We start from the raw sequence: 26,733 nt of genomic DNA on the forward strand, positions 1-26,733 counted from the left end.
AATTTCAACAATTTTTTTCTTCAAAATTTCCACCCCTTTTTGCCTTGCAGGTCCGGTGTCTGTTTCTGATGTACTTAGTCTCTGACAAATGCGGTCTGTGCCTTATTCGGTCTCTGACACGGCCTTTAAAAATCTCTTATGCAGCAGACAACACATAAGGCAGAGACGGAGTCCTGCAGATGCCGGTTGGTGCAGACACGGAGGCAGGCAGCAACCTGGCGAGATAGAGGCCGAGTCTAGCAGAGACATTCACCGAGTTTGGCAGGCATCTCTTTTGGAGATTTTGGAAAAATCAAAAAATGCTGGAAATTATCTGAAAAACTGACAAAACAAGAAAATTAAAAAAATTTCAATGGGAAATTTTTCAAATTTTGTTGGTTTTGTGAGCTTTTTGGACAATTTCCAGCATTTTTTGATTTTTGAAAATTTTGAAATTTTTCAAAACTTCCAACACCTGATGCCTTGCAAGTCCGGTATCTGTTGGACTGTTTCTGATGTACTATGTCCGTCATGAATGCGGTATGTGCCTCAGTGGGTCTCTGCACAGACTGCTTGCTCTCTGTATGACACAACTCTGACGTGCCGCCTCTAAAAAGTTACGGTGCGGCAGACAACATGTAATGCAGAGACCGAGTCCTGCAGAGGCCGGTTGGTGCAGACACCGAGGCAGGCAGCAACCGGGCAAGATGGAAGCCGAGTCCGGCAGACAGGGTTAGTTATTCACCGAGTTTGGCAGGCATCTCTTTGGGAGAGTTTAGAAAAAACTATTCAAATTTTTCAAGTATTATTTGTTTTGTGCGCTTTTTCGACATTTTCCAGCATGTTTTGATTTTTCTAAAATATTGAAATTTACTTCTAGGCCCACCTTTCTACTAGCTACTAGTAAAACTTCTGTGCTCCTCTTTATTGTATTTATATTGTCACCCAATAAATTAACATCATCAGCATATGCCAATAGCTGATGTGTCCCATTCAATTGCAAACCCTCCTGCCTATCTTGGACTTTCTTGATGGCGTATTCTAACACAAAGTTAAAGAGCAAAGGAGACAACACATCTCCTTGTTTCAGACTGTTCTTGATGGAAAATGAGTCAGATAAATATTTACCTATACAAATTTTGCTACAGGTTTCATTTAAGCACATTTTATTAGACTCAATGTCCTCTACAGAAGCCCATTATAATAGATATGCAGTGATCTCAATATCAGGCCAAAATAATTGCTATATAGTTTCCACCATAAAATCTCATTATAATGACAACATAAGTGTCTCCATACCAGCACACCATAAAGGCTACATAGGTGATCCATACCAGTCCCATATCTCCTAGATACATGCATCCTAGGAGCCTTCATGCAAGCCCATTATTACTCTATGCTTGGCTTGGCTGTTCTAGACCAGGACTGCCTCAGCTAGGCTGGTCCATTATGGTCTATGCTGTGTTAGGATGAGGTGGTCTAGTATGAACAAGAATATGCTAGGCTAGCATACTCTAGACAGAATGAGTGTGGCTGGCTGGGACAGCTAGTGTGGCATTGCCTGGCGGCTGTCACAGTACTTGTGCTGCCACTGCCACCACTGAAATAGCAATTCTGTCTGGCATTCACATTATCTAAATTTTCTTTTGTGTTCTGTCTTTTGTTTTCTGTCTTTAATATATTCTCGCAACAGCGCATTAAATGTGTGGCGTTCAAACATACGTTGAGACACTTTTACTTTAGCTCCTGGGTGAAGTGGCAGTACCAGGAATCGTGTAAATGTGGAGTAAAATATTGGCACCATGGTCTTGTATGACTTCTCCACACATGCCCTCTTAGAGCTGACTTCTCTATTCACAGATGTGAACAGTTTGTACAAGTCATCTGTTGGGCTAGTACACAGCAGCTGTTGACAAACTGCCTGGATGAACCAGGTTCCTGAAACATTACATCAGTAGTTTAACTTGGTAACAAACACTCCCAGATCTATGAGGAAGGGGAAGAACTGGTGCCTGGCCTAAACCAATGCGAATGGATTTGGAAGTGTAGTCACTCAGCTCACGACTGTGACTGTGCTGTCAAACTGTATTCAGTGGTCATAGTTAAATAGTTTTGCCATTACCAGGCGTTCAAGAGGGTGGAATGAGAGGTTTCTATGGTGCTCATCTGGGCATTGTACGATTTTAACCCATTTTACCAGTGCAGGTGGCTTGGCATTTGCATGGGATCTTGAGGGTAGGCTCCAGGAGCTTTCCTACCTTACTGCCCTAAATTAGACTAGAAACAAAGCATGTCTTTGGCAATGGTACATGTACTGTTTTTATGATGTACCGTGACCATATTCTGCTGATGAGGTTGGCTAGATTCCACACATAGGCAGGAGCATTGGGCACAGATGCTTTAAAACCCAGTTGTTGGTTTAGGTATGTGGATGATACTTTTTTAACTGGCTGCAAAGTCAACCAGAGCTGACCAACTTCTCTATCACGTAAACAGGATCCATCAAAATATTCAGTTTACACCGGAGCACGAAGAGAGAGGTCACCTGTTGCACAAACTTTGTATATTAATTTTATTTTTGATCTGGGCAGACCTGATTAAGGCTTTGAATAATGTGGCAGATGTACTCTAAATTACACACATTAAAAAATTGTATAAAATCCTACACTGCTTGTTTGGGGAGTTGGGGTGGGAGCTATTGTAACTGTAGTAACTATAAAATTGACAGCATTTGAAATAAACTATAAAATTGACATGGTTTCACTGTATAATACAGGTCAGTTGTTTCTATGATGATATTACAGACATTTATGAACTTTTAAAAATAGCACATACACCTGGTGTAGTTATAAGAACAATGTTTGTGAACTTACCTTCAATTTCATGCCTAAATGAAGCAAATCCAGGTACTGTGGACCAAAAAGTCATGAAATCAGTCGAGCTGCCTCTGTTGTGCACTGGACCATCAGATGCAATGTCTTCACTCGACACAGCTGTCATCAAAAGAGCACAGTAATCATCAAAGATTTTCATCTGGACTTTTTTCTTTAAATGGTCTTATTTTTAACACATCAATATTATAGTAAATATTTTGTGGTTACTCCACATCTTTTGAATGCAATTTGCATCTGATTGGCTTTTAGAAAGGCATAAATATAGGAACTACCAACCCAAAACATTTTGAGGATGTGTCACTGTCATAAAGATAAATTCCATTTCCTGAGTTACAATTTGGCAAGAAATGTTCTGTCTTGATGTTACTGTCCTACATGCATGACCTTCAAATGAAATTAACTATGCACTGGAGCTTAACATCAGAATAACATAACGTTTTTATAACTTTCCTATACAGTGGATCTAAATGTACTGTACTAGATACATATGGAGCGACATTCTTGCTGCACAAAGACAACCTAAACCACACTAACAATATACACAACTGATACATTTCAGTGGCTTAATCCAAACAGTATGTCCATTCTTTAACATAAATATTTATATTATGGCATTTTCTTCACACCAGAGGTAACGGTGACACTACCACAACTAACCGTGTGAGGCACTGTATAAGATAAAGATAGCATCAAATTAGAATTGCTAATAGTATATGTAATAGTCTCAGTAAGACAACTTTAAAGAGGTAACAATATTTACGCAACACAGATGTACGTCTTTTTTAAACAGATGAATGACTCCTGCAAGTAATAAAAAAAATTCCTTTATGTTCCTGTCTGCACACCCTCGAAGACAGTACAAAGATGTTTAAAAAATGAAGTAATAAGCACTTCTATGTAAAGGACTTTATTGTTACACAGACGCATGTATGACATAAGAGAAGACTCTAGTAACCATCACTTTTCCTCATAGTCACCACAGATGTTACGCACCTTTAGCTTGGGAGTTATAGTGCGCCACGTCATGACAATTGTAAACTGCTTACCAGTCACATTCTCCTTTGACTTGGTGTGGCAGGTGGTCCAGAACCTCCCACTCATGTAACATGCCATTACCTTACTTTTTTTAAACACCCTCACTGCTTGCTCAATAACAGACTCTGTATGCATGTTTCTATACTTCTGTAAAATGGCTTCTGCTGTAAAAACTCACCATCCTGTTGACTCTGTCCCTGGCATGCCTGGATGATAAGGATCTTTGGCTTCCCCATCAACTTGGTACAGTCCTTCATCAGCCTCTCCAGACCATCCACACATACAGGAATGCTGTCTGACCCATAAACTGCACCTGTAACCCCATGTCAGTCATCTCAGGATTCTTATTTGTGGGGACCCTCCCCTACAGACTAAATACTACATACGCAAACATCTGCACACAACTAGTAACTGTTCAGAAAGCAGTAATATGTTTCTCTGTAGCCAGTTATATTGATCTCAAAGAATCTTATCTAAAAAAGGTTTTCCATCAAGTACATAAATATTTCTCTCTTCTCTGTAACCTCCAGCATATTTTAATGGAGATAAAATCCAACTAGACAAATTGATCAGGTTACAATAAACATGCTTTTGTACCTTACAGGCATATTATATAATAATATTTCTGAAAGTAATTCATGAATACATTATCATTCTGTCCATTTCTCCCTTGTTCTTGTGATCTACAGTATTAGAACTTAAGACATGCAACCATATCAAGCTTTTTTTAAACAACACTGAACAAAAAGATACCAGCATAAAATCTGTATTTAGCCATCAGTTTGACAACAGCAACAGGAATTATGCATTTCAAATGTGCTGAGGAGATAATCATAAATATACATACAAATCATGTATTATATAGTTTACAAGTAAAAAATAAAAATAAAAGGTAGTGGTTCAAATTTTGTAGGTTTCTTCCAACAAATTTAATGCACAATTAAATATTTTGTGCTTAAACAATATCGTAAATATAGTAAAACCTCTCTAACTTGGACAGTTTCATCCGCGTTGAAAATGTCCTCTTCTGCGTATCCCAACAAAAGGCTTGGAAGTTTGCGTTTCCAATCTTCAGCAGCTTGAAGATCAGCAGAAGCTGATTCGCCAGAAAGGATGTGCAGACTTATGTTATTTCGTTTATGGAAACGATCCAACCAGCCATTGCTCGCCGAGAAATCTTCGGTGTGGAGTCTAGTTGCAATTTCTCTAGCCTTCTCCTGTAAAAGTGTGCCACTAATGGGAATGTTCTTTGCACGACAACACCAGAAAAACTCTAACACTTTGTCATTTAGTTCATCATGAGGTGTTTTTCGTAGTCTTTTTCTGTCTGCATTACAATTCTTTTCCCACGCATCGGTAATTGCGGCTCTGTTGCTGTTGATGTTGGAAACAGTAGATTTTGAGATGCCGTATTTCTCTGCCAGCTTCCTGCAACTTTCTCCTATCTTCAGAAGATCCAAAACTTCTTTCTTCTTTTCCAGAGTTAATTCCACCAATTTTGGTTTCCCCATCGCAAAAAGAAAAATCCAATTTCTGTTAACACTGTTGCAAGCTAACTCAGCTGCAAGCACAGTACTGACAAAGTTAAAATTGTACCAGCAATATGTACTGTAGTCCAGTGAAGGGTTCAACAAAAGAATAAATATACACTTTCACTGCATTCCAATGATGGGTTCAAAGTCTCACACTCTCATTCATAAGCTAATCCTCAGGTAGAAGGCATTCATTCATCAGTCAGAAATTCAAAATAACAAAATACTAACTGTAAATGTTTCCCATAAAAGCATTGAAGCTAAGTGCATGAACCTGTCCAACTTACAACAAAAGGGGTGTTCAAGTTCCAGGATAGAGGGGTGTCCAAGATATAGGGTGTTGTGGACATGTAAAATTATAGGATATTCGCCGGTTCCAATTAAAAGTGTCCAATATAGAGGGGTGTCCAGGATATAGGGGTGTCCAACTAGAGGGGTTTTACTGTACTCTAGAAAATGACAATTTGTAAAATATTTACAATTCCAAGAATAAAAAATGCTAATGTAACTAGGATCTGATCATATAATCATCTGTGCACTAGAGCAGCATGCTAACTCATGAGCTGAACTTCATTTTATTGTATGAGCTGAGGCTTTCACGGTAACGAAGTATAATAAATTATTTTCAGGCAACCAGCAATGTAAGGTGGCAAAATGAAACAAACACCAATGTTTTAAGATCCATTTTCATCCTTGTCCTCAGGGTACTGTATCCTGAGGATGAAGACGGTTCTCAAATCATTGGTGTTTTCTTCATTGAGCCACCTTACACGGCTGATAGCCCGAGAAGAATTTATGATGCATATCATTGTTGGGATTACATTCCTCAGCAGGTCATGATATTCACCTCATTTTATAAAATCTGAAGATTCGCTACCATGTTCACAAGAGGCCCCTGTTGGCTTTAGTGAAGAGCACAAATTATGAAGCTCATTATGGAATTTTATTCACCTTCCTGTTGCTTACTCTTAGGTCCAAATGTATTCTATATCAGATGTAATGGTTTTTGTATCACTATGACAGTAACTAAGGCCTAGTTTGTGATAACAAAATATACCACATGCCAGATCCATAAAAATATTCTTTAATGCTCTCCTTTGTTATGCAGTGATAGCACAATGCTTTCTACAACTCAACAGATAAAAATGAAGTTAGCTGAATTTTAGGAGTGTTTTAATTTTACATCCGGTTTAACTGCATGTACTTGTACTGCTACTTCAGTGGTGATATCTTTGAACTGTTTTTGTAGTATGGCAACCACTCACAATCCAGTAATTTATAGTCTTCACTCCAGTCCTGGGTCATAACCCACACTTTAAAAATAATTATCTAAAATAAGTAAGTGTGCAAACTCACCACGTTCACCATGAGAAAGGATACAAAGCACAAAGCAAGAGTGTTCTTTCTTAACACGCGTCTCAAGAGTTAACTGCACACTTTTCAGCAGATCACTATGTGTAAGATTCTGGCCTATCCACACTGTGAAGCCAAGGCTGTAGAATGTTTCACTTAAACGATCTCGGTCCATATCTGTCCCAAGCCGTAGGTCCAGTTCATGATCTGCAACCTCGCTCTGCGAACCCAACACTACTTCATTAACACCTTGTTCTGGACTTCAAAAACAAACCATTGTAAACAAAAGAACAATAAAATCAGACTGGCATGAATAAAGTTTTACTATGCCTACCTTCCGACAAAGACTTTGGTCTCTGTAGAATTTTTTCTGGTTTATGACGACACAGTAGCCAACATTATTGGGATCCACTGGATAATGATGTACTATTGGGTGCTCCACCTGGTCACAACTTGAGGCAACACTGTGCTGTGACCTGCACTCTGTCAGGGACCTACAAATTAAATCACATATAATTAATATTTTAACTGTTACTATAAAGTTTACTTTTCATACTGAATCGTTCCACAATGTAAGGTGCTTGCCAATTGCTTTATATGGAAAACATAAAAAACTCTTTAAATTCATTTTTTACCTCAGTTCAGATACAGTGAACAATTAAGTATATCAGTACACATTCCAACCTTGCCAGTACAATGTAAATAAAACTCAATGTTTAATTTATTCAGTCAAAGGATGAATGACTGTCAAATACATTATCTACTATCTAACAGTTAACTCATATCACACTTTAGAGCAAGAAATTTATGTTATATGTGTCTAATTAGCAGTTTTAACAGTATCTGATAAGTAATAATATTGTCTGAAAATAAACTTTACAAAATACATTACTCTATTTTTTCTTATATAGTCTATACTTTCTTTTATATAATTCTGAGACCTTTATAAAGTGTTACAAAAAACTTCCCTGTGACAGACTGGAAATCTCAGTATAATATTAATACATGTCATTTATTTCTTCTTAAATTATCTTGTAAGTATGTAAGAAAAGATCCTTCATATTATTTCACAAACTTTGCACTTCCCAATTTGTAAGCAGTAAAAAATTCACACCTGCCACTGTAATGTTAATGTGTTACACATCTTCTTACCCATCACTGGAACTCTGCAGTGATATGTTGGCATTCGGTTGATTAACTCTTGTATAAACAACAGACACATTTATGGTTGCTTTCACTGCAGACTCAAGTTTCTCAACTAGACCTGTCTCTCCCATGGCCTTTAATGCAGACTTTAACCTGTGGACATTCACTCCACAACCATCCTTGTCTCCCAGGCTAAACCACAAACCAGACAAAAGTAGTTAATAAGTAGGGAAATACTGCTCTTTTTATCAAAAATCAATTACTTACATTCAGAGAGTGATCTTTAGACATGTGCAAAACTTGAAATTTAAACTATCTGTATACTTCAGGAGTTTCTATTTGTGAACAATAGATGGCTGAACTTCTTAAATGTTTAACCCTTTTGTACTCATATGTAGATTACATAATCCATCCACTAGTGATGTTAGATTCTTTCATTACTATTATCTTCCATCTGATTTGCTCTGCCTTAAAATTATATAAACCAGGTCCTTTATCCACCTTCATGCATCTGGGTTTTGGAATCATGTAGACTTAGTACTTGTTTTGAATAAACATACTGTCTCAATCTTCAGAGCTGAAGTGGCCATGCTGGGAATTGGAGGGATTTATGAATGGTTGAAAGACAGGAAAGTTGAGGAAGTGGGCCAATTAGGGACAAGGAATTATGGGGGAAAATTCCAGGCCAATAGGGTAACTCAAAGTGGGCATCTGCCACTTCAGGCCTGAAGATGGAGACAGCACGTTTCACCAATACATTGGAAGCTACTTAGGAGTATAAAGAGCACCAAAATTGAGACCACCATCATCAATGCTGTGAAAACTTCAAAATTTATTTAATGCATGTCTGAATCTATGCCTCTAAATTTAGGTAAAAGTATTTCTGTATAAACATTAATGTTATTGCAGTGATTTTCTTTACATGTTGATTCATAAGTCATGGTATGATTCCCATGAATTTATCTGACATAACAGAGAATAGACGCCACGGTGGTCTAGCGGTTAGAACGCTGGCCTTGTAATCCTGGGGTCTCGGGTTCGATTCCCGAATTTATAACTTGTGTTGGGCAAGGCCGTGGTCTAGGCAATACGGAGTTTTCCTCCGTGGCATCCCAACAATTACTCCATTCACACACAGAAGAAGGCAATGGCAAACCACTTCTGGATCATCTGCCAAGAACGTATATGAACAGGTCCCAGTCCGAGAAAAGGATGGAAGGATCCTGTTCATATGGACCTGTCGTCAGACAGAACACTAAATAAATAAAAATAACAGAGAATATCTATCAAGAGAATGCATTGATAGATTATCAACCTCTATTTTTAGTAGCATCACAATAGTAGATTGTCGCCCTCAGTGAACTAGTGGTTAGCATGCTCGCCACTGGACCCAAGGTTCGCGGGTTCAATCCTGGCCAAGGTCGATGGATTTCTAAAGGTGATAAGAAACCGTAGCACAACTTCCTTCAGAGGGGAAGTAAAGCCGGCGGTCCCATGTAGTAGATATATGGCATGTAAAAGAACCTTACGAGCATGATATGAGATGCTTCATAAGCAAAATTCAGCGGCCATTTCTCACCCAAGTCTCCTGATTAACTGCTAGATGGCTCTGGCAGTAAAATCAGGATTGAGTAGAAATTGTGCAGAGGCAGTGGGCTGGTCACTCACTACTCACAAATGCACACTTGAAGACCAAGAAACCTCTGAAAGAGGAGGTGGCGAAAACCCACAACTGGGTTGCAGTGCCAAGAAACAACAACCATCCAAACCCCAGTCTCCTATAACAATTCTAAGCTTATAAAAATACAAACTGAACAACAGCAATATCCTATAAAATCCTTTACATGTTCACAATGAAATGTAGTGAGAAGGATAAATTAACTTCTTTCCTCACAGTCCTGGCATGGATTGTGTCAGGGTCTCATAACTACATTAAAATAATGGTTGTCTGAGCCTATCACATCTAAAGTACATTGACAGGCGAGTATGGAACATAGGCAGAAATAGAATGGCAGGAGAAACCAAAAGTACTCAGAGAAACAATCAATCGTGTTTTCACCAAAAACCTCAAATAAATGGTAAAGAGAAGGAATTTTTATACATAAAGTGTTGACACCTTATAAAGATACAAAAATTTGTAATTCATAAAACACTACAGAAACTTTTTCTCCATAGTTATACCACAATCCACAATTTCCCTCTCTTCTTACCTGATATAGCCTCTAGATGACCAGCACAGTATGTTTACTTCCATGTACTGTGGATCGAAAGTTTCTAATTCCACTCCATGCAGACATCTGTAGTCTTCTTTGATACGTCTCAAAAGCTCATTTAATCCTTCAGAATCCAATGACTCACAGACATGATACAAAGCTTTTCGCACGCAGTTAACAAACAAAGAAGATTCCGGTGAGTGTGGCAGAAATCTGGCCTTCTCATCGTCAACACTGCAACCCAGTTTCTGCAGCATCTGATAGTTCTGAATAATGCACAATGCCTCGAGAAGTTTATTTTCCCAGATGCCATCTTTTTGTACTCTTACCCATGCTGATAAGAAGTCTGCTGTGTTCAGACTGCCACTAAGTCGTGTTTTTTCAGCTATCATCAAACTCTGTAGCACACATTCCACTTCATCATACAGCAGGAATGCCAAAGCAATCTAGAGTAAAAGAAGCATAGTCACAAATTCATTAAAACATCATCTTAGAAGGCAAGTCACAGACAATGAATAACATATGAGATCTGAGGTTCTTACAGTGGTGAAGATTACTATTGTAATCATATGGGTTGTGATGATGTGTGACAGCCTCTATCTTCAGGTCTGAAGATAGAGGCAGTATGTTGATTCCTATGCACAATCCTTGTAACTCCTAGCATAATAGGATGAACCAAATAAATGATAAGCATGTGATGGTTGGTGACCAAATCCTGTGTACAGTTTATGCATCATACAGTCCTTACTAGTTCAACCAATAAAGCACTTAAGCACTACACATCTCTTAAACTTTAACAAACTTCACTGTTTGTTAAATTTGGTTTGGTGTAATGTTTGGATTACTACTATTGCTATTTCTGTGTTTCATTATGAGTTTTAGGTTATGTTGTCAAATGAAATGTATAAGCATATACATAAATGGTAACTCTGCAGAAATCAGGATACAGCAATTTGATCTGTGTATGGTACAATTTCAGTATTACAAACTTTATACTGCCATCATTACAAAAGCCTGTTAGTAGACCTTACTGTAGAATAAATTCAACAAAGTTAATGGCCTTGCTTCTACTTTGTTTAACATCTCTTTTAACACTATTCTCCTATTTTGGGCAAGCAAAACTTTGTAGCATTTCATAATTTATTAATAAATCTGAAGAACTACACATTTTATTAAGGGTCAAATAAGTTGCAAAAAACAACTTTAATTTTAAACTGGCAGGCATGTGGGAGAAAAGTAGGTGTGGTACTATCATGACATTTGCTTAGAAGACCTGCAGATAATTCAATGACAAACTGTCTGATTCAATAAGGCAGAAATATATACTGTATGGTCAAGCATGTTATCATCTGAACACAAGAGAACTGATAGTAAGTATTTAGTTAACTCAGGAGGCCTGAACTTCTGCCTCATTGTGACCTTCACCTTTTCATAATACTCCAAATTCTCCAATGTTGCAACTGCCATGTCCTTTGTTATGAGTGACCGAGGGCAAGAAACAGTGGCCTCACCAACTCCAAAAGCATCCCTGACCAAACTACTGGCAGATCTTTGTGAACATTCAAGTTCATCCATTACCATTTCAAATAAACAAGGAACTCCATCTTTCATTATTCCCTGCTCCATTGCTAGAAATAAAACAAAACTAAAAGCACTACATTAGAAACTATCATTTTCTTGAAGCTGGAATGTACATGAATACAGTGGATACCAGACCATCTCTATTTACCCCAGATTTATGTGCATTAAATGTCCAAAAAATATGTTAATCACAGAACATATGAGCATAACACAGAATACTTATGTTCTATTTTCTGAAACAAGTAAGGTAGATATTTGATGATACAAATATGTTTATCTAAGACCTTACATTCCATAAGCCCAGTTGTGACAATGACATCACAATTTCCTACAATGTCTCAGATGGTACTACATAAAATACAGTGCTAGAAACATTAATTACAATTCATTCAATTTCACTGTATGCAACTGTAATTCTGAGAATAAAAAAGCAGATGAAATGTTTGCCCTCTCATTTACTGGTTATTGCAAATAAATATTGTTTTAATTAGATAATAATAAGATTACACACTCTTCAACTTATGTTTTAAGTTTTTATTTTAACATTTTTAAAATTGTTGTTACTTGAAATACTATTAGTATCATGTTTCAATGAACAGCAAACATGCAGAAATGTTACAGAAAATGGCATTTCTATTATTAAAACTGAAACATATCTGGAAAAGACTAAATATATTAAAGCATTGCTAGAATTAAAAAGGACAGGAGGAACATCTGGCAGGCTCCTTTTAGGTCATAGGTTCCAGAACACTGAGCCTGCAGTATGGTCACTGTCCAAGTTTTATTTCTTCTTAGTCCAGAGGTCGGAAATAGAATTCCTTGTGGGAGATTCACAAAATCATGCTGTTAATGCTTTCAAAATTAAAATGTAAATTTTAACAACAATATCATATCACGCAAAGCATAACATTAAATGAAAATGTCAGCCATGCAACAAATATTAGTTCCCCCATGATCACTTGTTATGAATTCCTCTTCAACGTAAAATTGTACCCCAAAAATGAGAAAGTGGGTGGGGCATCATGTGCGATGGGGGAAACGGAGCTATTATACAAACGTACAAAAACATCCAAAAATGATGTACTCTTAAACAACAGCTGTTAAATGTCGTTCAATATCCGGGTTGAAAAACAATGTAAACTGCATTTGTACTAGCATTAGTCATTATTGTATGTTTAAAGGCGAGGGGCATTCCCTGCTAATTAACTTCACAAGGGGCAAAACTGCTACTAGTATATGAAAGTTCCTGAATTTCGACCGCTCGCTTACAGAGTCTATCAGTGACACTCTAATTCTTAATACTGTATCATCTACATATAACATAATTCACCCAAACACTTCACTAAATGATGCCACACCTTTAACTACAAATACCAACACATCCGTAGCTATGTTAACGTCAAAACTTCGCTTGTAGCTATGATGCTATTGATGGACACCGCGTACGTATTGTCCTGCCACCTACAGGCCTTTCAAATGCAAACAAATGCTAAATGTTTGACATGAACGATAAGTCAGTCGGCAAGATGGTAAACTACTCTTCAAGCCTTAAAATTTCTGCTCCAACTTCTTCCACTCCCCTCACAGAACACTGTTTTTACCAAAACCATTTTTAAACCGTAGGAAATGAAGTTTTCATAGCGGTGAGTCCGAAGATGGCTGTGTTTTGGGTTCTAGCGCCGTGTAGTCTGGTAGGTTTACCAGCATGTGGACGGTAGTGGAGGCAGTACGGACTTCTGAAGCGTTGGCAAAATTCTACCAGACTACACGGCGCTACAACAAAGACAGAGATCTTCATTTTTAATCCCTTGTATCGCAGAGAAACATGCTGTGTTCAGGGTAAAACTAAATATGTGGTTATAGTCTATGTTAGCTGTGATTCATGCATACATAACCGGTTCCATCTCCTTCCTTTTTTGTGTATCATCTTTAATACGTAACTTTCCCACCAGACGCTTCAGTAGGAAATATGTTCGCGTACAGTTGGTACAGCTATGTAACTGACGTGGTCTTCTGCTATTGTATGTTAATTTCTGACAACGAAGTGGTTTGATTGCTAATAAAGCCTTTCTGCAGAAAGTAATGGAAAAGAACACTAAACTTTTTGTTTGTGCGATTGGAATCTTTGTATGCTACTTTTATTACGGACTTCTGCAAGAGAAGATAACAAGAGGCAATTATGGTGAAGGAGAGAATCGAGAAAAGTTCACGTGTATTCTGGCTCTGGTTTTCTTCCAGTGCGTGGTGAATTATATATTTGCGAAGATTGTATTAGCAACAGTGATGAAACAAGGAGATGATAACACCAGAACTCTGTATTATTCATCCAGTGCCCTAACATACCTCCTTGCAATGGTATGCAGCAATATGGCCTTGCAGTGGGTCAACTATCCCACTCAAGTTGTGGGCAAGTCTGGAAAACCTATCCCAGTAATGATCCTGGGAGTGCTGCTCGGGAAGAAGAATTATCCTCTAAGGAAGTATTTATTTGTACTACTCATTGTTATAGGTGTAGTAGTGTTCATGTTTAAAGATGGTAAGTCTGGTGAAGGCAGTTCAGTACTTGGATTTGGAGAGTTCTTACTAGTGCTGTCACTGATGATGGATGGGTTAACTGGAGCCATACAGGAACGCATGCGAAGTGAGTATAAGACCAAGTCTGGTCATATGATGCTGAGTATGAACTTGTGGTCTACCATATACTTGGGAGTGGCCATCATCATCACAGGAGAGGGTCTCATGTTTGTAAACTTTGTGCAAAGGCATCCAAGCTTAGTGTGGCAACTAATAACATTCTCAATTGCTGGTGCTCTTGGCCAGTTCTTCATCTTCCTGACAGTGAGTGACTTTGGACCATTGCCGTGTTCCATAATTACTACAACTCGCAAATTCTTCACAGTGCTTGGCTCGGTGATTCTGTTTGGGAACAGCCTACTACCTAGACAGTGGTTTGCAACTGTCATTGTGTTCACTGGACTGTTTCTTGACAGTATATATGGTAAAGCAGTTATTAAAATGAAGTAATTCTGACTTATGGAAAGCCACAAATAACCTCTAGTCCTCTTCTGGAATATTTATGCTCAGGTATTTTCAGGCACTTGAGCAAAATTAGGCACTATGTGGTGGTAACAAGATAAATACAAGAATTGGTTAAAATAACTGTAAGAGTATCACAAGACTCTTCACTTAAGACACCTATAGTTCCTGCATGTGCTGTCTCTCCACCTGACATGTTCCATCAGCCCAGCTGAAAATGACTTTTTCAAATTCAGACATGAACAGTGTTAACACAAAGAATAAGAATCATCTTCATAGACCACTTGCCAGCTTTTCATGTTCTTGAAAACTGCTCTCTATGCTGGCATAAAAATCTTCAAGTCCATCACTTAGCCTCAGAACTATTTGAATAAAAAGGAGACATTTTAAGTAACATTAAAAAGATAATTTAGTACACACACCTTTTATTCTGTTGATGAATTTCTACAGTTTAAAGAGGACTCATAATCCATAAGATTTGAGCTTTTCACAGCGGTGAGTATGAAGATTTCTGTCTTGTAGTCTGGTAGATGTTAACCATCGTTTCAGAGGTCATACTGCTTCCGTCATCAGGGCCCTGATGACGGAGGCAGTATGACCTCTGAAACGATGGTTAACATCGACCAGACTACACAGCACAACAACCCAGAAGACAGAAATCTTTGACTCATAATCCCTTTAATGGGTATTGTACTTACATAGTCTGCTGTATAGTAGTGGAACAAGTGCAACATTTTAATACTTTCATGCTAAGCCTGTGTTGTTTGTGAAACTTATGTAATATTTTAAAGTGTACTCATTTATGTGTTTTTGTACTTCCTGACTTATTCCACATCCTATAGTCTATGTGACTAACTTTTGATGTAATGAAATGTATATATGTATGACAATAGATGGGAAGAAACTCCCATAATTGGTATTCCTCGAAAACACATACAGGTTGACCACTTTATCTTCTGTATGTACAAACAGCAGGTTAATCCTAATTTCAGTGAAGCATACCTTTGTTATCTCCACAGGGCCATAACTAGAGATTCAGCTTCCCAAAGCAGGAATGACGTTGAAGTTCAGGTCTTGAAACCTTTTAAGGAACAGATCTTATGTGGATTTTTGGGATATAATTTATAATATTGATTTATTGTTGTTTTATGGAGATACTGTGTTGTGTTGTCAGAATCACTACGTTCCTTATTTCCCCAAAAGAAAATTTGTTTTTATTGGTGGCCTCATTGGAGAGAACAGCATATAAGACCTGTACTAACTAACCAGATTTCTTCCCATTAGGCTTCCCGACCAATACTCGGTGCACATCTCTTGCCCCATCCATCTTATTCTTCTTGACTTAATCACCCTGACAATATTGGGGGGAGGAATACATATATAAGACCTAAACTATTTTCTTAACAATGGATTCTCTAGAGGTCAAGGGGAAAAGCCCATATAAGCATGGGAGGGGACAGGACAAATGAGCTGCTCCTTGCTATAATTGTAATATAAATATAATATTTGATTATTATTTAGTTATTTAAAAAATAACATCATAATTATAAAAGTGTATAAACTGCAGACTGGTTTGAATACACAGTTTTCAAGTTGTGTTGGCATTTAAATGGCTGCTTGGACTGCCCATTTAATTTGTGATTTTTATAGCATTTATGCATGTTGTCTATTTGTATTAACTAAAAGAATCTTGTGGGGTCCACAAGGAAATTGCTTATAAGTTCAGAGACTTATTCTGATGTCCTCTGATGGTGACTACTTGAAATAAATGGTTATTTAAAGATGATAGTGTATGTGATGTTGGGCTTCTGGTAAATACAGTAACACAGCAGTATCCTTCAGCAAAGTAATGTATTTCAGAGTTCTAATTCATAAGTAATTTCAGAATGGAAAGAATGTTCGTTATGAAGCGCATGTCAAGTTTTGTGTACAGTGAAATTAACAAACAGATCCCGTGTGTGTTCAGTTTTGACTTTTAACTTATGAAATATCAATTAAAATGGCAAGCACTTACTTCAAAACAAGGAAAACTAAGAAGCCAATAGCAATCTTAAGAGAAAACAGATTGACAAGTGTGTGTTATATAATTTACTCTTTGTTCCTCCTGAGAATGCAATCAAATTAAAAGGGACTTGACCCATCTATCATTAAGTCTCCCCAATCAAACAAGCAGAGGGTTGATGGGAAAATCTTTTGTCTGGTCCCCAATGTTGCCCATACTTGAGACTTCATCTTTCTGAGCTTAAAAGTTTGTTTAACACTGCCCATAGCTAAATTTTAAAATGTTTAAGGTTGAGAAAATAACTGCAAGAGATTCTCTTATTGAAATGGTGTTCTAAATAACTTCATTAGATCTTCACTTAATGCTGGTATGAAACGTAATTGATGACCATTCATGGAAAACATTGTGTAGACAGGTAGAGACAGCTTCTAACAACATACTTAAAAATTGTATTTGATAATGATTGCTTTTAATCATTGCAAGTTAGCTCGTTGATACATGATTTGAATCTCTGGCTTGTACCAACTATCTTCAGTGAGGTTTTTCACACTTTTCCTTGGTCTATCCAAGTAAAAGTTGGAATGGTGTTAGAAACACACTCTGATAACACTAATATCTTTCCCTTTAAGTATGCTATCAGTTATGATATCCAGCTTCTAATCATAAACAGCCTACCAACTGTTAATGGTTTTCCTCAGTCCAGCCAGGCAAATGCCAGGATAGTGCCTTAAGCTTCCTTCGATATCCTTCCAATTCATCAATCGTTTTATCATTTATTGCTGTATGATGATAAACTTTAGTAGTAGATTGAACTATGGATAAGTCATTAAATAAACAAACATACACCTTCCTTCTAGAAAATCAAAATAAGGCATTTCATGTCACTAAATATAATGAAAGAGACCAAAGACTTTAGAGCAAGTGATACAAAGGGGTGGAATCTAGGTGTCAGACAATGTTGAAAAACGTTATAACCCCCCCCCCCCCCCATCTCTCTCTCTCTCTCTATATATATATATATTGAGGGTATGCCAGAAGGGTGTAATGCTGATGCTGCTTTACACATGGACACAGAGTTATATCTGGACTTACAAAGACAAATAATACATATTTGTCAAACCAAATAACCATAAGAATTTAGTCTCCTGTAAATCAGTCAAATTGTTTATATATCCTGGCATGATGCCCTCCATATTACTGTGGTTGGAAATGCAAGAATGCAATTATGTCCAATACTCTCTTTTCATAATTCCAAAACATAGATCTCGGAAGACTAATGTGTCATGAGAAGTGTACTTTTTGACTGTCTACAAGATTCAACTATGACAGTGGACAAGATAACTTAATCTGTGATTTTAGCTGTTATTAACACTGTTTGTATATCAGAAAAGTAAGCATAGATTTTGGAAGTCACAGTGCTACTGAGATGGCGCATACAATGAACATGGGGCAAAAAGACTACTCACACTTTCATTCCCATGAATTTTTAATTTTGATACACATGGAAGGAAACATGCTATGAATATTTCATACAGGGGAGAAGTAATGATTAGGAAGAGTGTTGGGATCTGAACAGAAATCAAAAAGAACTGTAGAGTTCAAATACTTTCCTTGACTGGAATTCTTATGCAGTGAAGTGAGTATGGAAATTCTTCATGATGGCCTACGTAGTCTGAGTACTCATTGCTCTGATGATGGAGGCAGAAACACCAATAAAAAACATCGATCAGTTTTTACCACACTACATGGAGCAACATCCCAGAAGACTAATCTTCAAAGTCAATGATGCTGAGTAAAGATAATGGCCAGAGCTCGAACCAGGTACCTCCCGAATTCAGCACTGTAAGGACCGTCCGTTTGAGCAACCTCAGTCACCTATAAAATTAGTCCAAACATTCCTACTTCAAAAACTCTTACATTTACCTTCCCTTGTGATGTGTCCGTGTTAAGCAGAACAGAGTTACACGAACTGTAGAACAAGTGGCCCGCGTGTCACAGTTCCACAACAGAGCAGACAACCAGAACTTCCTGTTGTCATTGGCCGTCACCCTCATCGTGTATTCTATATGAAGCCATTACAAAGAAGTCAGTGACGTCACCGTTTAAAAATATTTAATTGTAATAGACTTTTTTTTTCAAGGCGATGGATCAGAAACGTGTTCCGCAACACCGAACAAAGCGCCTGGTCGCTTCTGCATATCTACCTCACTCTCTAGACATACATCATACTGTTTTCATGAAATGCGTTGGGATTTCAATACCAGCAATTATCGGTGCCTACATAATCGATGGTTTAAATATACCCCGAAAAAATTCAAAACATCGACAAAACATATTTCACTCTTCGAGATGTACTCCTGCCCAGATTTGCAACATGTACAAAACGCTGGCTTCAGACCACTCCGTAAGACTTAAGGTTTTCACTGCGGTGAATACGAAGAAGACTGTCTTCTGAATTACAACCCAAATGTCAGAAGTCCTTGCAGCCTCCATAATCAGGACCTCAGAAACGCTGGTAAACTACCGGACTACACGGCGCTACAACCCAAAGACAGCCATCTTCAGGCTACTTTGTACAAGGAAAGATAAATATAACTTTTTGAAGTCAGGAATGTTTAGGCGCATGTCATAACCCTAAGAGGTTGGTGCTTGGACACATAGACTGATCTTGCATATTCCGAGTACACCTCTTTGGCGTCACGAACATGAGAAAATAAATATTCAACATTTCGCCTTGCATGTGCTGCAACTTCTCCTACATCGATGAGTGACAGTAGTGTACTCAGATCCACGATTTACATACTAACATCCATGGTCTTCAAATTGCCAAAGACTTAATATAATGTTCCATTCTTATTACACATACATAAACTGATTTTGAAATTGTTGTCTTTCATCCTTGGAAAAAAAGCTGTTCCCTATACTGAATGATTAGGACTACGATAAACGCTGTGGTCCATAGATCTAAAGCAGCTCGGTCTACTGTATCCAGCGAAATTGGTAACCCCTCTTCCAACCCTGCAGCACTCGAACGATCACTGCCATACTGGTTTATATGCTGAAGACCTCACCCCCAGGCAAACTTCGAAGATGGAGGACCTCCTATTTTCGGTCGTCCGCGATTGTTGAATGACACCTTAGCAACTATCCTCCGTATCTTTATGCCTCTCCTCTATTTACACAGCCTGGCGACGCGCCATGCAAATTATATAGCTTACCAATTCAAAGACTTATGAATGCAGATTTTGCTTTGATATCTGAAATTCGTTCAATACATTTTTTATTTAGGTCTAGAATCTGTACACCATAGACGCCACATTCAACACTCATAAGTGTGGCTATTTTGTTGTGGTGCCATCAAAAGTTCGGGCCGTGGTTTTTAACGCACCTTAAGCACAGAAGGATAAGTTTTAAACACAATTTGACAACATCTCGAACCATTCTATGTGTACGTGTACAGTTCGCCAGTTATGGTCGTGGAATTTGGGTTACAGCCTGCTTTCCGTTTTAACAAGAGTTTGGCCTTTTTCGAATATTCTGGGCTCTACAATGAATTGTGTTAGTATTGCTCCTAAGTTTTCTTTGTTAAGAAATATCGAAAGGGCGGGAATTGCAACAGGAGATAAAGATAAAGAGATATTGGTTAATCGATTATATTATTTTATATGCTGTAGTAATTACTGATACCGAATTCGCGTGTTGAATTATCATAAACCATATTTCCTAGTGGGAGCATTTCGTATCCCATACCACTTAGAAGGGAGCATTTAACCCCAAGATTAGATCAGGGACCTTCCAAGTACACATTTGTGTATGCTGGAGGTGACAGACGAAGCTACGACGCGTCAGCAATGAAGAGGAAACAAAGGGGCGGGAGGGAGGGGAGACTTGAAGGGATATGCATAGGAAAACGGTGAAGAAATTCCCGTTAAGTTATAATAAACTGGAGGAGAAGATGAGATGAAGACGAAAGAGAAACAGCAAATAGAAGACTATAGAGAATTGGAGATGCTGCAGGAAAGTTACTTCACGGTGCTGTTATCAGACACTAATATTCTGACATTACGTTCTTCCAACGGTCTGACAGCGTATCTTCCTTTACCTGACAGACGGGGAATCCCAAAGTCATGACGTGTCTTTCCTACAGATGATAAATTTTATGACTAAACAGAAATACAAACGAGCACTTACATTGCTGCTTCACTGGTGCATAAGTACACGGTAGTGCGAAAAACGCTGATTTTGGGGGAATAAATGAAAACAAACCGAATGAACTGATACGAAAAGAAAGGAAGAAAAGACGGTGACAATGCAGAAGATAGTACATGTGCATAATAAATATACATAAACAAATAAGCGACGAGTAGGAGAGCGGCGAGTGGTGGGGGGAGCTGCGTGCGCCGCCTGGCTTGAGTCGACCATCGCCTTTGACTTCAGTGCAGCTCGATAGCCTAGTGAGAGTGGTCGTTTGAGACGTGCAGTGAATGATGGAGTTGAATCAAGACCCGCGGTGAACAGCAGCCCCAAGATGTGACGACAGGTGAGTAAGTCAGTAAGTGACTGCGAGGCTAATGGCGACCGTTGTCTGCAAAGCGACGACGGTTAGCTGTGCCCTGGGTTCGCGCCAGGCCCCCGCTGTATCGACCCTCTGCGGCCTTGCACCCCTACCCCCCCCTCTCAGCTGGGCAGTCACAGCTGCGGCTTGTTTACGGTCTGGCGTGATTCTGTCTCATCTCTTTATTGCTTGCTTCTGTGTAATCGAATCAGTATCCCTTTATCTTTATACGGCCCTCTTCTGCTTCAGTGTGGCTGTTCGCATCTGGTTGTCAGTCTCGTCATGAGATGTTAGTACTTGTTCGAATCAGTCTTACAATGAGAATGCGTGTTTGCTGTCTCATATTGGCTGAAACATTTGCTTCAGTCTCGTTAACGCGAGATGCAGCGAGTATTCATTCCACTGAAAAGTTATTATTTTAATACAAGTGCTGAAATCTTAATACAGTGCAGTTTCTACTCATTATAACTAAATATATTATATTATCAAGAAATATAATTAAATCTTGTTACCATGACATAGAACTATTTCCCTTTCAGAAATTAATGAAGCAGTTATTAGTGTTCTATATTCTTTCTCGCTGTGGCTACATAACTGAGACATACTGAGATATAGTTGTTTAAATGTCCGTATTATGAGAGTCGGTATCGTTAGTTAAAATACTATTTTTTCCCGATCGCGAGTGTAAATGTATTCAGGTAGGGATGGTTCAGCTGTTCACAAGATACAGGATTATAAGAAGCTGAAGTGTGAATCAATTCCAGTATCTCACATTAACAATGCTGTTCTATCTTGTATGTATAGTTATCATAAACACACATAGTCTCATCGTGCGCAAATGTCCTGTAATCGGAGTGCTTCTTTATCATTGCGAGACATACGAAGTTAAGGCTTTTAAACATTTCACTGCCTTGAGATAGGATCAAGCGACTCGAATTATAGTGCGCCATAGAGTGGGACTTCATTTAACGGCACACAACAGGAGAGTGTGTCTGTATCATTAATACAAGTAAGACACCTGTATTTCGATATGTAGCAGATACCTCGTCACCTTGAAAGAGGGTCGTTTCATTATCATGACCGATTGACGATTTTAAAGTCTATCCAGCAAAAGATGGCTGCCTTCTCAGTTGTCGCGCCGTGCAGTCTTGTCGAAGTTTGCCAACGTTTCAGTGATAATTGCTCTATCATCACCATGAGGGTGGTGATGATGATGGTAAATTTTTACCAGACTGCACGGTGAAACAACCTAGAAGGCAGCGATCTTCATACTCGCCGCCGTGAGAACGTGAAATCTCACTCTATCAAGTTCTGCTTTTTATACAGTCAACAAAGAAAGGAAATCAAAATGAAACTTTAATCTTTCTGGATAGTGGCGTTTGCTTCACACCACATGCAGTCGCTAAGCAACCATGACTTAGTTTTCAGAGCCTCGTACGTGAAAACATGTTGCAAGCAGGAATTAAAACAGGAGAGATGTTACTTTGCGTATTATAGTCCTTTCTTCTAAATTGCTACGAGATTTAATCTCACTAAGACGTGAATCGATCTATCTAACAATGGAACGATTATTTATCCCACTCAGTTTCGTTATAGATATTTTGTGTTTCGAGATACGGTCGTTTCAGCTCCGTTAACAGAAGGCACGCCGAATTTAATCTCAGGACTGAAATCAACATTTTTATATACAACGGGGGCAAATAAATATTGTACCGTCTCACTTTCATGAATTCAAGCCTGCCTTTCTTCATTTCAAACAACTCGTCAATCATGATTACGAGGATAGCGTACGTTTATGCCCTGTTATTTATTCTATTTCTCACTCTTCCTTTAGGACCTGTATTAGGACAAGATTTTGTTTCACTGTAACGAGATTACGGTTTTTAATATATCACCAGAGGCGGACTGTGACGTCAAACACAAAAATCATATATTTTTCTGTCGAATCCCTAAACCACCTCCTCATCAGACATCGTTAAACATAACTGCACTTCGGACTTCCTGATAGTGACATTTATCTTCTGAAATAGGATGGTTGCCAGTTTTATCCCTACGAAATGCCTCTGAAATCTGTTCACATATGACTGGTTATGTTTCGTCATTAGATAAGACTAGTTTTTATACCGTTACTACGTTTTCAACAGAGGCGAATGGAAAGGAAGGCCAAGTTCCGAAATACGCTTCATTTATGTATCGACAAATAATGTGCCGTTGTAGCTACTGATGCTGTTGTCTAAAATAGATTATTTAAGTAACAATTCATATTGCTCTGAACAGCAGGAAGTTACTTAACTATCCAAGTACATATTTGTCAGTTGATATAATTGCGTCATATTGTGAATTAAAATTTAATTATTCGTGTTTTTCCCCGTCTAATCACAATTGTATATAAATAAAATTATATATAAGATATTAAAATATCATTTACATATTTGGTATAACTTTTTACTACATGTAATTAAGTTTTGGTGTATAAGATTATAATTTTAACTTTTAACTTTACACCTGCAGATGGTTCAATGTAACCGAAACATGTAGTAAAAAGTTGTACCAAATATGTAAATGATATTTTAATATCTTATGTATAATTTTATTTATATACAATTGTGATTAGACGGGAAAAAAACACGAATAATTACATATTTGTCATGCGATAAGCCATTTTTAAAAACTGCTCGTTGTAATGCATCTAATTTTATTTCTGTGCGTTTCTACTGACTTGTGTGTGTGAAAAGCCTTCAAACCCCCCCCCCCCCCCAACTCTCCCATATTTTGCAATGCACGTCTGAGTAAGCCGTTCCAATAATCACCACTGCAAAAATCCGACATAAATGCAAATCGTGTGAAAAAAAATCTCATTTATTTATTATCTTTTCAGACGAGTGGGAAAGAAATAGAAACAAGAATGTTATGTGCTTCGTATTCATAAAAGGTTTGACCCGATTATGTCAAGGGTATTCTCATCAAATGTTCGTGCAGGGACAAACCACGTGGTACTGACAATTTTCATTTAGCACCCGTTGGGCACAGTCACTGTTGTTCACACTCCAGCAAATGTTGCTCGCGCGTTGAAATAGCTAGCGGATATGCGTATGTTGTATTCCAAAACATAAATTTCTTAGTTATTTAATAACGGAATGCGTCCGTTAAATTCGTGTTTGCCTCCCCGTCTAAGCAACAGGCACGACGCTGTCTGTGCGGCAATGGACACACAATGATTCTGGTTCTTCGCAGGATTTTCTTCAAAATGGGGAAAATAAACTCCGTTTCATGTTCACGTAATAAAAAACTTCATGGAGCAGACTTATTCAAGAAGCTAACAATCCCTCAGTTGGTCAAGAAAGTCCTCGCCTCGACCCAAAGGTCAACTACCGTTCACAAGACCCCGCCGTCTGATCAAAATCCAGATGAATCCAATTTCATTCACACACTTTCTTCGTTTAACTTTATAACTAACTCAATGGAGCAGTCACTCTGCTCAGCTAGTCAAGAAATATCCCGTCTTTTATGGAAACAGAAGGTTCATGACTGTGTACACAAGGCTCACCACCGGTCACCGGGCAATATGAATCAAATCCACGCCCCAAACCCTATTTATCAAAGATCCATTTTAATATTATCCAACACCCACGCCTGAGACTTCAGAATGGGCCTTCTGAATCAAAATTCTATATTAATTTATCATCGTCCCATGCACAGTACATGCCCCGCACATATCCATAATTCGATTATTCCTATTTCTTTAAAAGATACATTTTAATATTATTCTGCCATCTGTGCCTAGGTCGTTCACGTTGCCTCTTGTCATCCGTCAGGTTTTATTTTTAACCTCTTCTGAAATTTTCAATTTTAACAAAACACAAGTCGCAGATTCGTAACAAAATTACTGTTACCTCACTTCAATATTTCAAAAGGCTGTAATATTGTAGGCATAATCGTTCAGAGTAGCGGTTTTAAAATTCGGCTTCCGGGTGTTCAGTTTAAAACGCAGATCCGTTTGTGGAGACGCACCAGACCAAAGTTGCACATAACTTTCGTTTTGTAATCGCAATTTGGCAAGCATTTAACGATGTACACATAAAACTTTAATTCAACTTGCGTGCAGAAAAAATAGTATTGCGACAGGATTTAGTTACGTAAGAGGCATACCTGAGTCAGAAGTTGCATGAACAGCACAGCAGACTAACAAACGAACATATATAGCAAAACGTAGTTTCTGCTAAAGTACGCAGAAGTTAAGTTTGTCCCTGTGACGTATGCGGCCCAGGAAGTCATGTGCTGCACTACTAGCAGACCGAAAAACGTCGTGCTTGTTCTAATTTCATGTAATCTTTACTGACTATTCTTTAAAATACTGGACGTTATAAAATAGCCACTTTGTAATAAAACAATTTTTTTAAAAAAAAAGATACTACGAACAGCGGAAAGCAACAAAGACGCGTGAGAAATATCTTCGTACTAAACTCCGGAATAGGGGTATTACGCATGCGCACAACTTCACTTACCTACCAGATTGCCCACATCACAGGGGCTTTCTTAAATTTCGCATACAGTTCATGGCATTCTCCAACATCTCAGACGAGATCTCAACTAGATCCGGACACAGTCGAATAGAAAATTTATCAGCGTGACTTGAAGTTAAGTTTGTTACATTACCGCGACTTGTTTTAAACATAAAGAAAAATAATAAGGCTTCAGCTTATGCAATAAAAGCTGACCTTGATATTTAGTTACTGTTGGCAGCGTGCATTGTGATTTTCTGGGTTCTAACGCCATGTAATCTTGCAGGCGATTACTGACGTTTCGGAGGAAGTTATCGTCTCCTCACATACCATGGCGCAGTCACAAAATCATCACTGCAAATACAACCCTGCCGTTACAAAGATCAAACAGCATAAGTCAAAAATTATTCGCCCATGTACTGCGTTAAATATTCACCATATCGAAAATATTTTCGATGAAGTGTTGGCCTACTTTTATGCATGCGGCAGTTTTATGATGAATATTTTCTCGATGAAATGCATAAATTTCGATTCGAGCTTTATGTAAAGTAGCGGTTACATTGGACATATACGAAAATTAAATTTGCTTAAAAGCAAATACCAAATTTAACCTTTTCAAGACCCATAGTAACTACCTGCATTAACTTTGTATAACTGTACATTTTGCCCACCGAGTGTATGGCTCTCGGAACAAACAGCGATTACTGACCAACTGATATTTTTAATGGAGAAAAGTTTTCTTTTCGGTAGGAACTGAATCTTGTAATATTATGTAGACGATTTTCGGCTTCAAGTGGTAAACGAAGTCCGTTTAGTACACTCAGAGATGAAACGTGTGAACAAAAATCAGGGTCTCGTGTTATGCACTGTGCTCAAAAACGCAGATATAAAACAGCTCCTAAATG

At 38.1% G+C, this 26,733-nt stretch overlaps 3 protein-coding genes across 4 annotated transcripts in view; 2 read left to right on the forward strand and 1 right to left on the reverse strand.

The window, feature by feature from the left end:
* Nucleotides 1-1,128: 1,128 nt before the first annotated feature.
* The window catches only part of Dredd (Caspase-8 Dredd), a 67,599-nt gene continuing 41,994 nt past the window's right edge, over nucleotides 1,129-26,733 (reverse strand). Inside the window, exons 3-10 of the mRNA XM_022074851.2 lie at nucleotides 11,578-11,780; nucleotides 10,150-10,598; nucleotides 7,946-8,131; nucleotides 7,128-7,287; nucleotides 6,797-7,013; nucleotides 4,087-4,221; nucleotides 2,853-2,972; nucleotides 1,129-1,917 (exon numbers count right to left, since the gene is read on the reverse strand). Of these exons, the coding sequence (XP_021930543.2) occupies nucleotides 1,610-1,917; nucleotides 2,853-2,972; nucleotides 4,087-4,221; nucleotides 6,797-7,013; nucleotides 7,128-7,287; nucleotides 7,946-8,131; nucleotides 10,150-10,598; nucleotides 11,578-11,778 (1,776 nt within the window). The 5' untranslated portion in view covers nucleotides 11,779-11,780 and the 3' untranslated portion in view covers nucleotides 1,129-1,609. The remainder of the gene's footprint in view (nucleotides 1,918-2,852; nucleotides 2,973-4,086; nucleotides 4,222-6,796; nucleotides 7,014-7,127; nucleotides 7,288-7,945; nucleotides 8,132-10,149; nucleotides 10,599-11,577; nucleotides 11,781-26,733) is intronic.
* meigo (Solute carrier family 35 member B1 homolog meigo) lies at nucleotides 13,242-16,553 on the forward strand. Its single transcript, XM_022074854.2, has one exon. The coding sequence runs from the start codon at nucleotides 13,816-13,818 to the stop codon at nucleotides 14,755-14,757; it is 942 nt and encodes a 313-aa protein (XP_021930546.1). The 5' UTR covers nucleotides 13,242-13,815; the 3' UTR covers nucleotides 14,758-16,553.
* LOC110835031 (transmembrane protein 198) overlaps nucleotides 21,156-26,733 on the forward strand; it is a 42,529-nt gene continuing 36,951 nt past the window's right edge. Inside the window, exon 1 of one of the 2 annotated variants that reach the window (XM_022074852.2) lies at nucleotides 21,156-21,311. The gene's annotated coding sequence lies outside the window, so the exon portion shown is untranslated. Of the gene's footprint in view, nucleotides 21,312-22,230; nucleotides 22,336-26,733 lie in introns of those variants that run through there. The other variant, XM_087340118.1, reaches the window with a different exon arrangement.

Source organism: Zootermopsis nevadensis, unplaced genomic scaffold (assembly GCF_977971745.1).
Source record: "Zootermopsis nevadensis isolate Lab colony 2312 unplaced genomic scaffold, Znev_1.0 Znev_ptg000061l, whole genome shotgun sequence".
NCBI classification, from domain to species: Eukaryota; Metazoa; Arthropoda; class Insecta; order Blattodea; family Termopsidae; genus Zootermopsis; species Zootermopsis nevadensis.

Excerpts from the sequence above, each read along its gene's own strand:
- meigo (XM_022074854.2), top strand. The coding sequence starts at position 13,816 with ATGGAAAAGAACACTAAACTTTTTGTTTGTGCGATTGGAATCTTTGTA.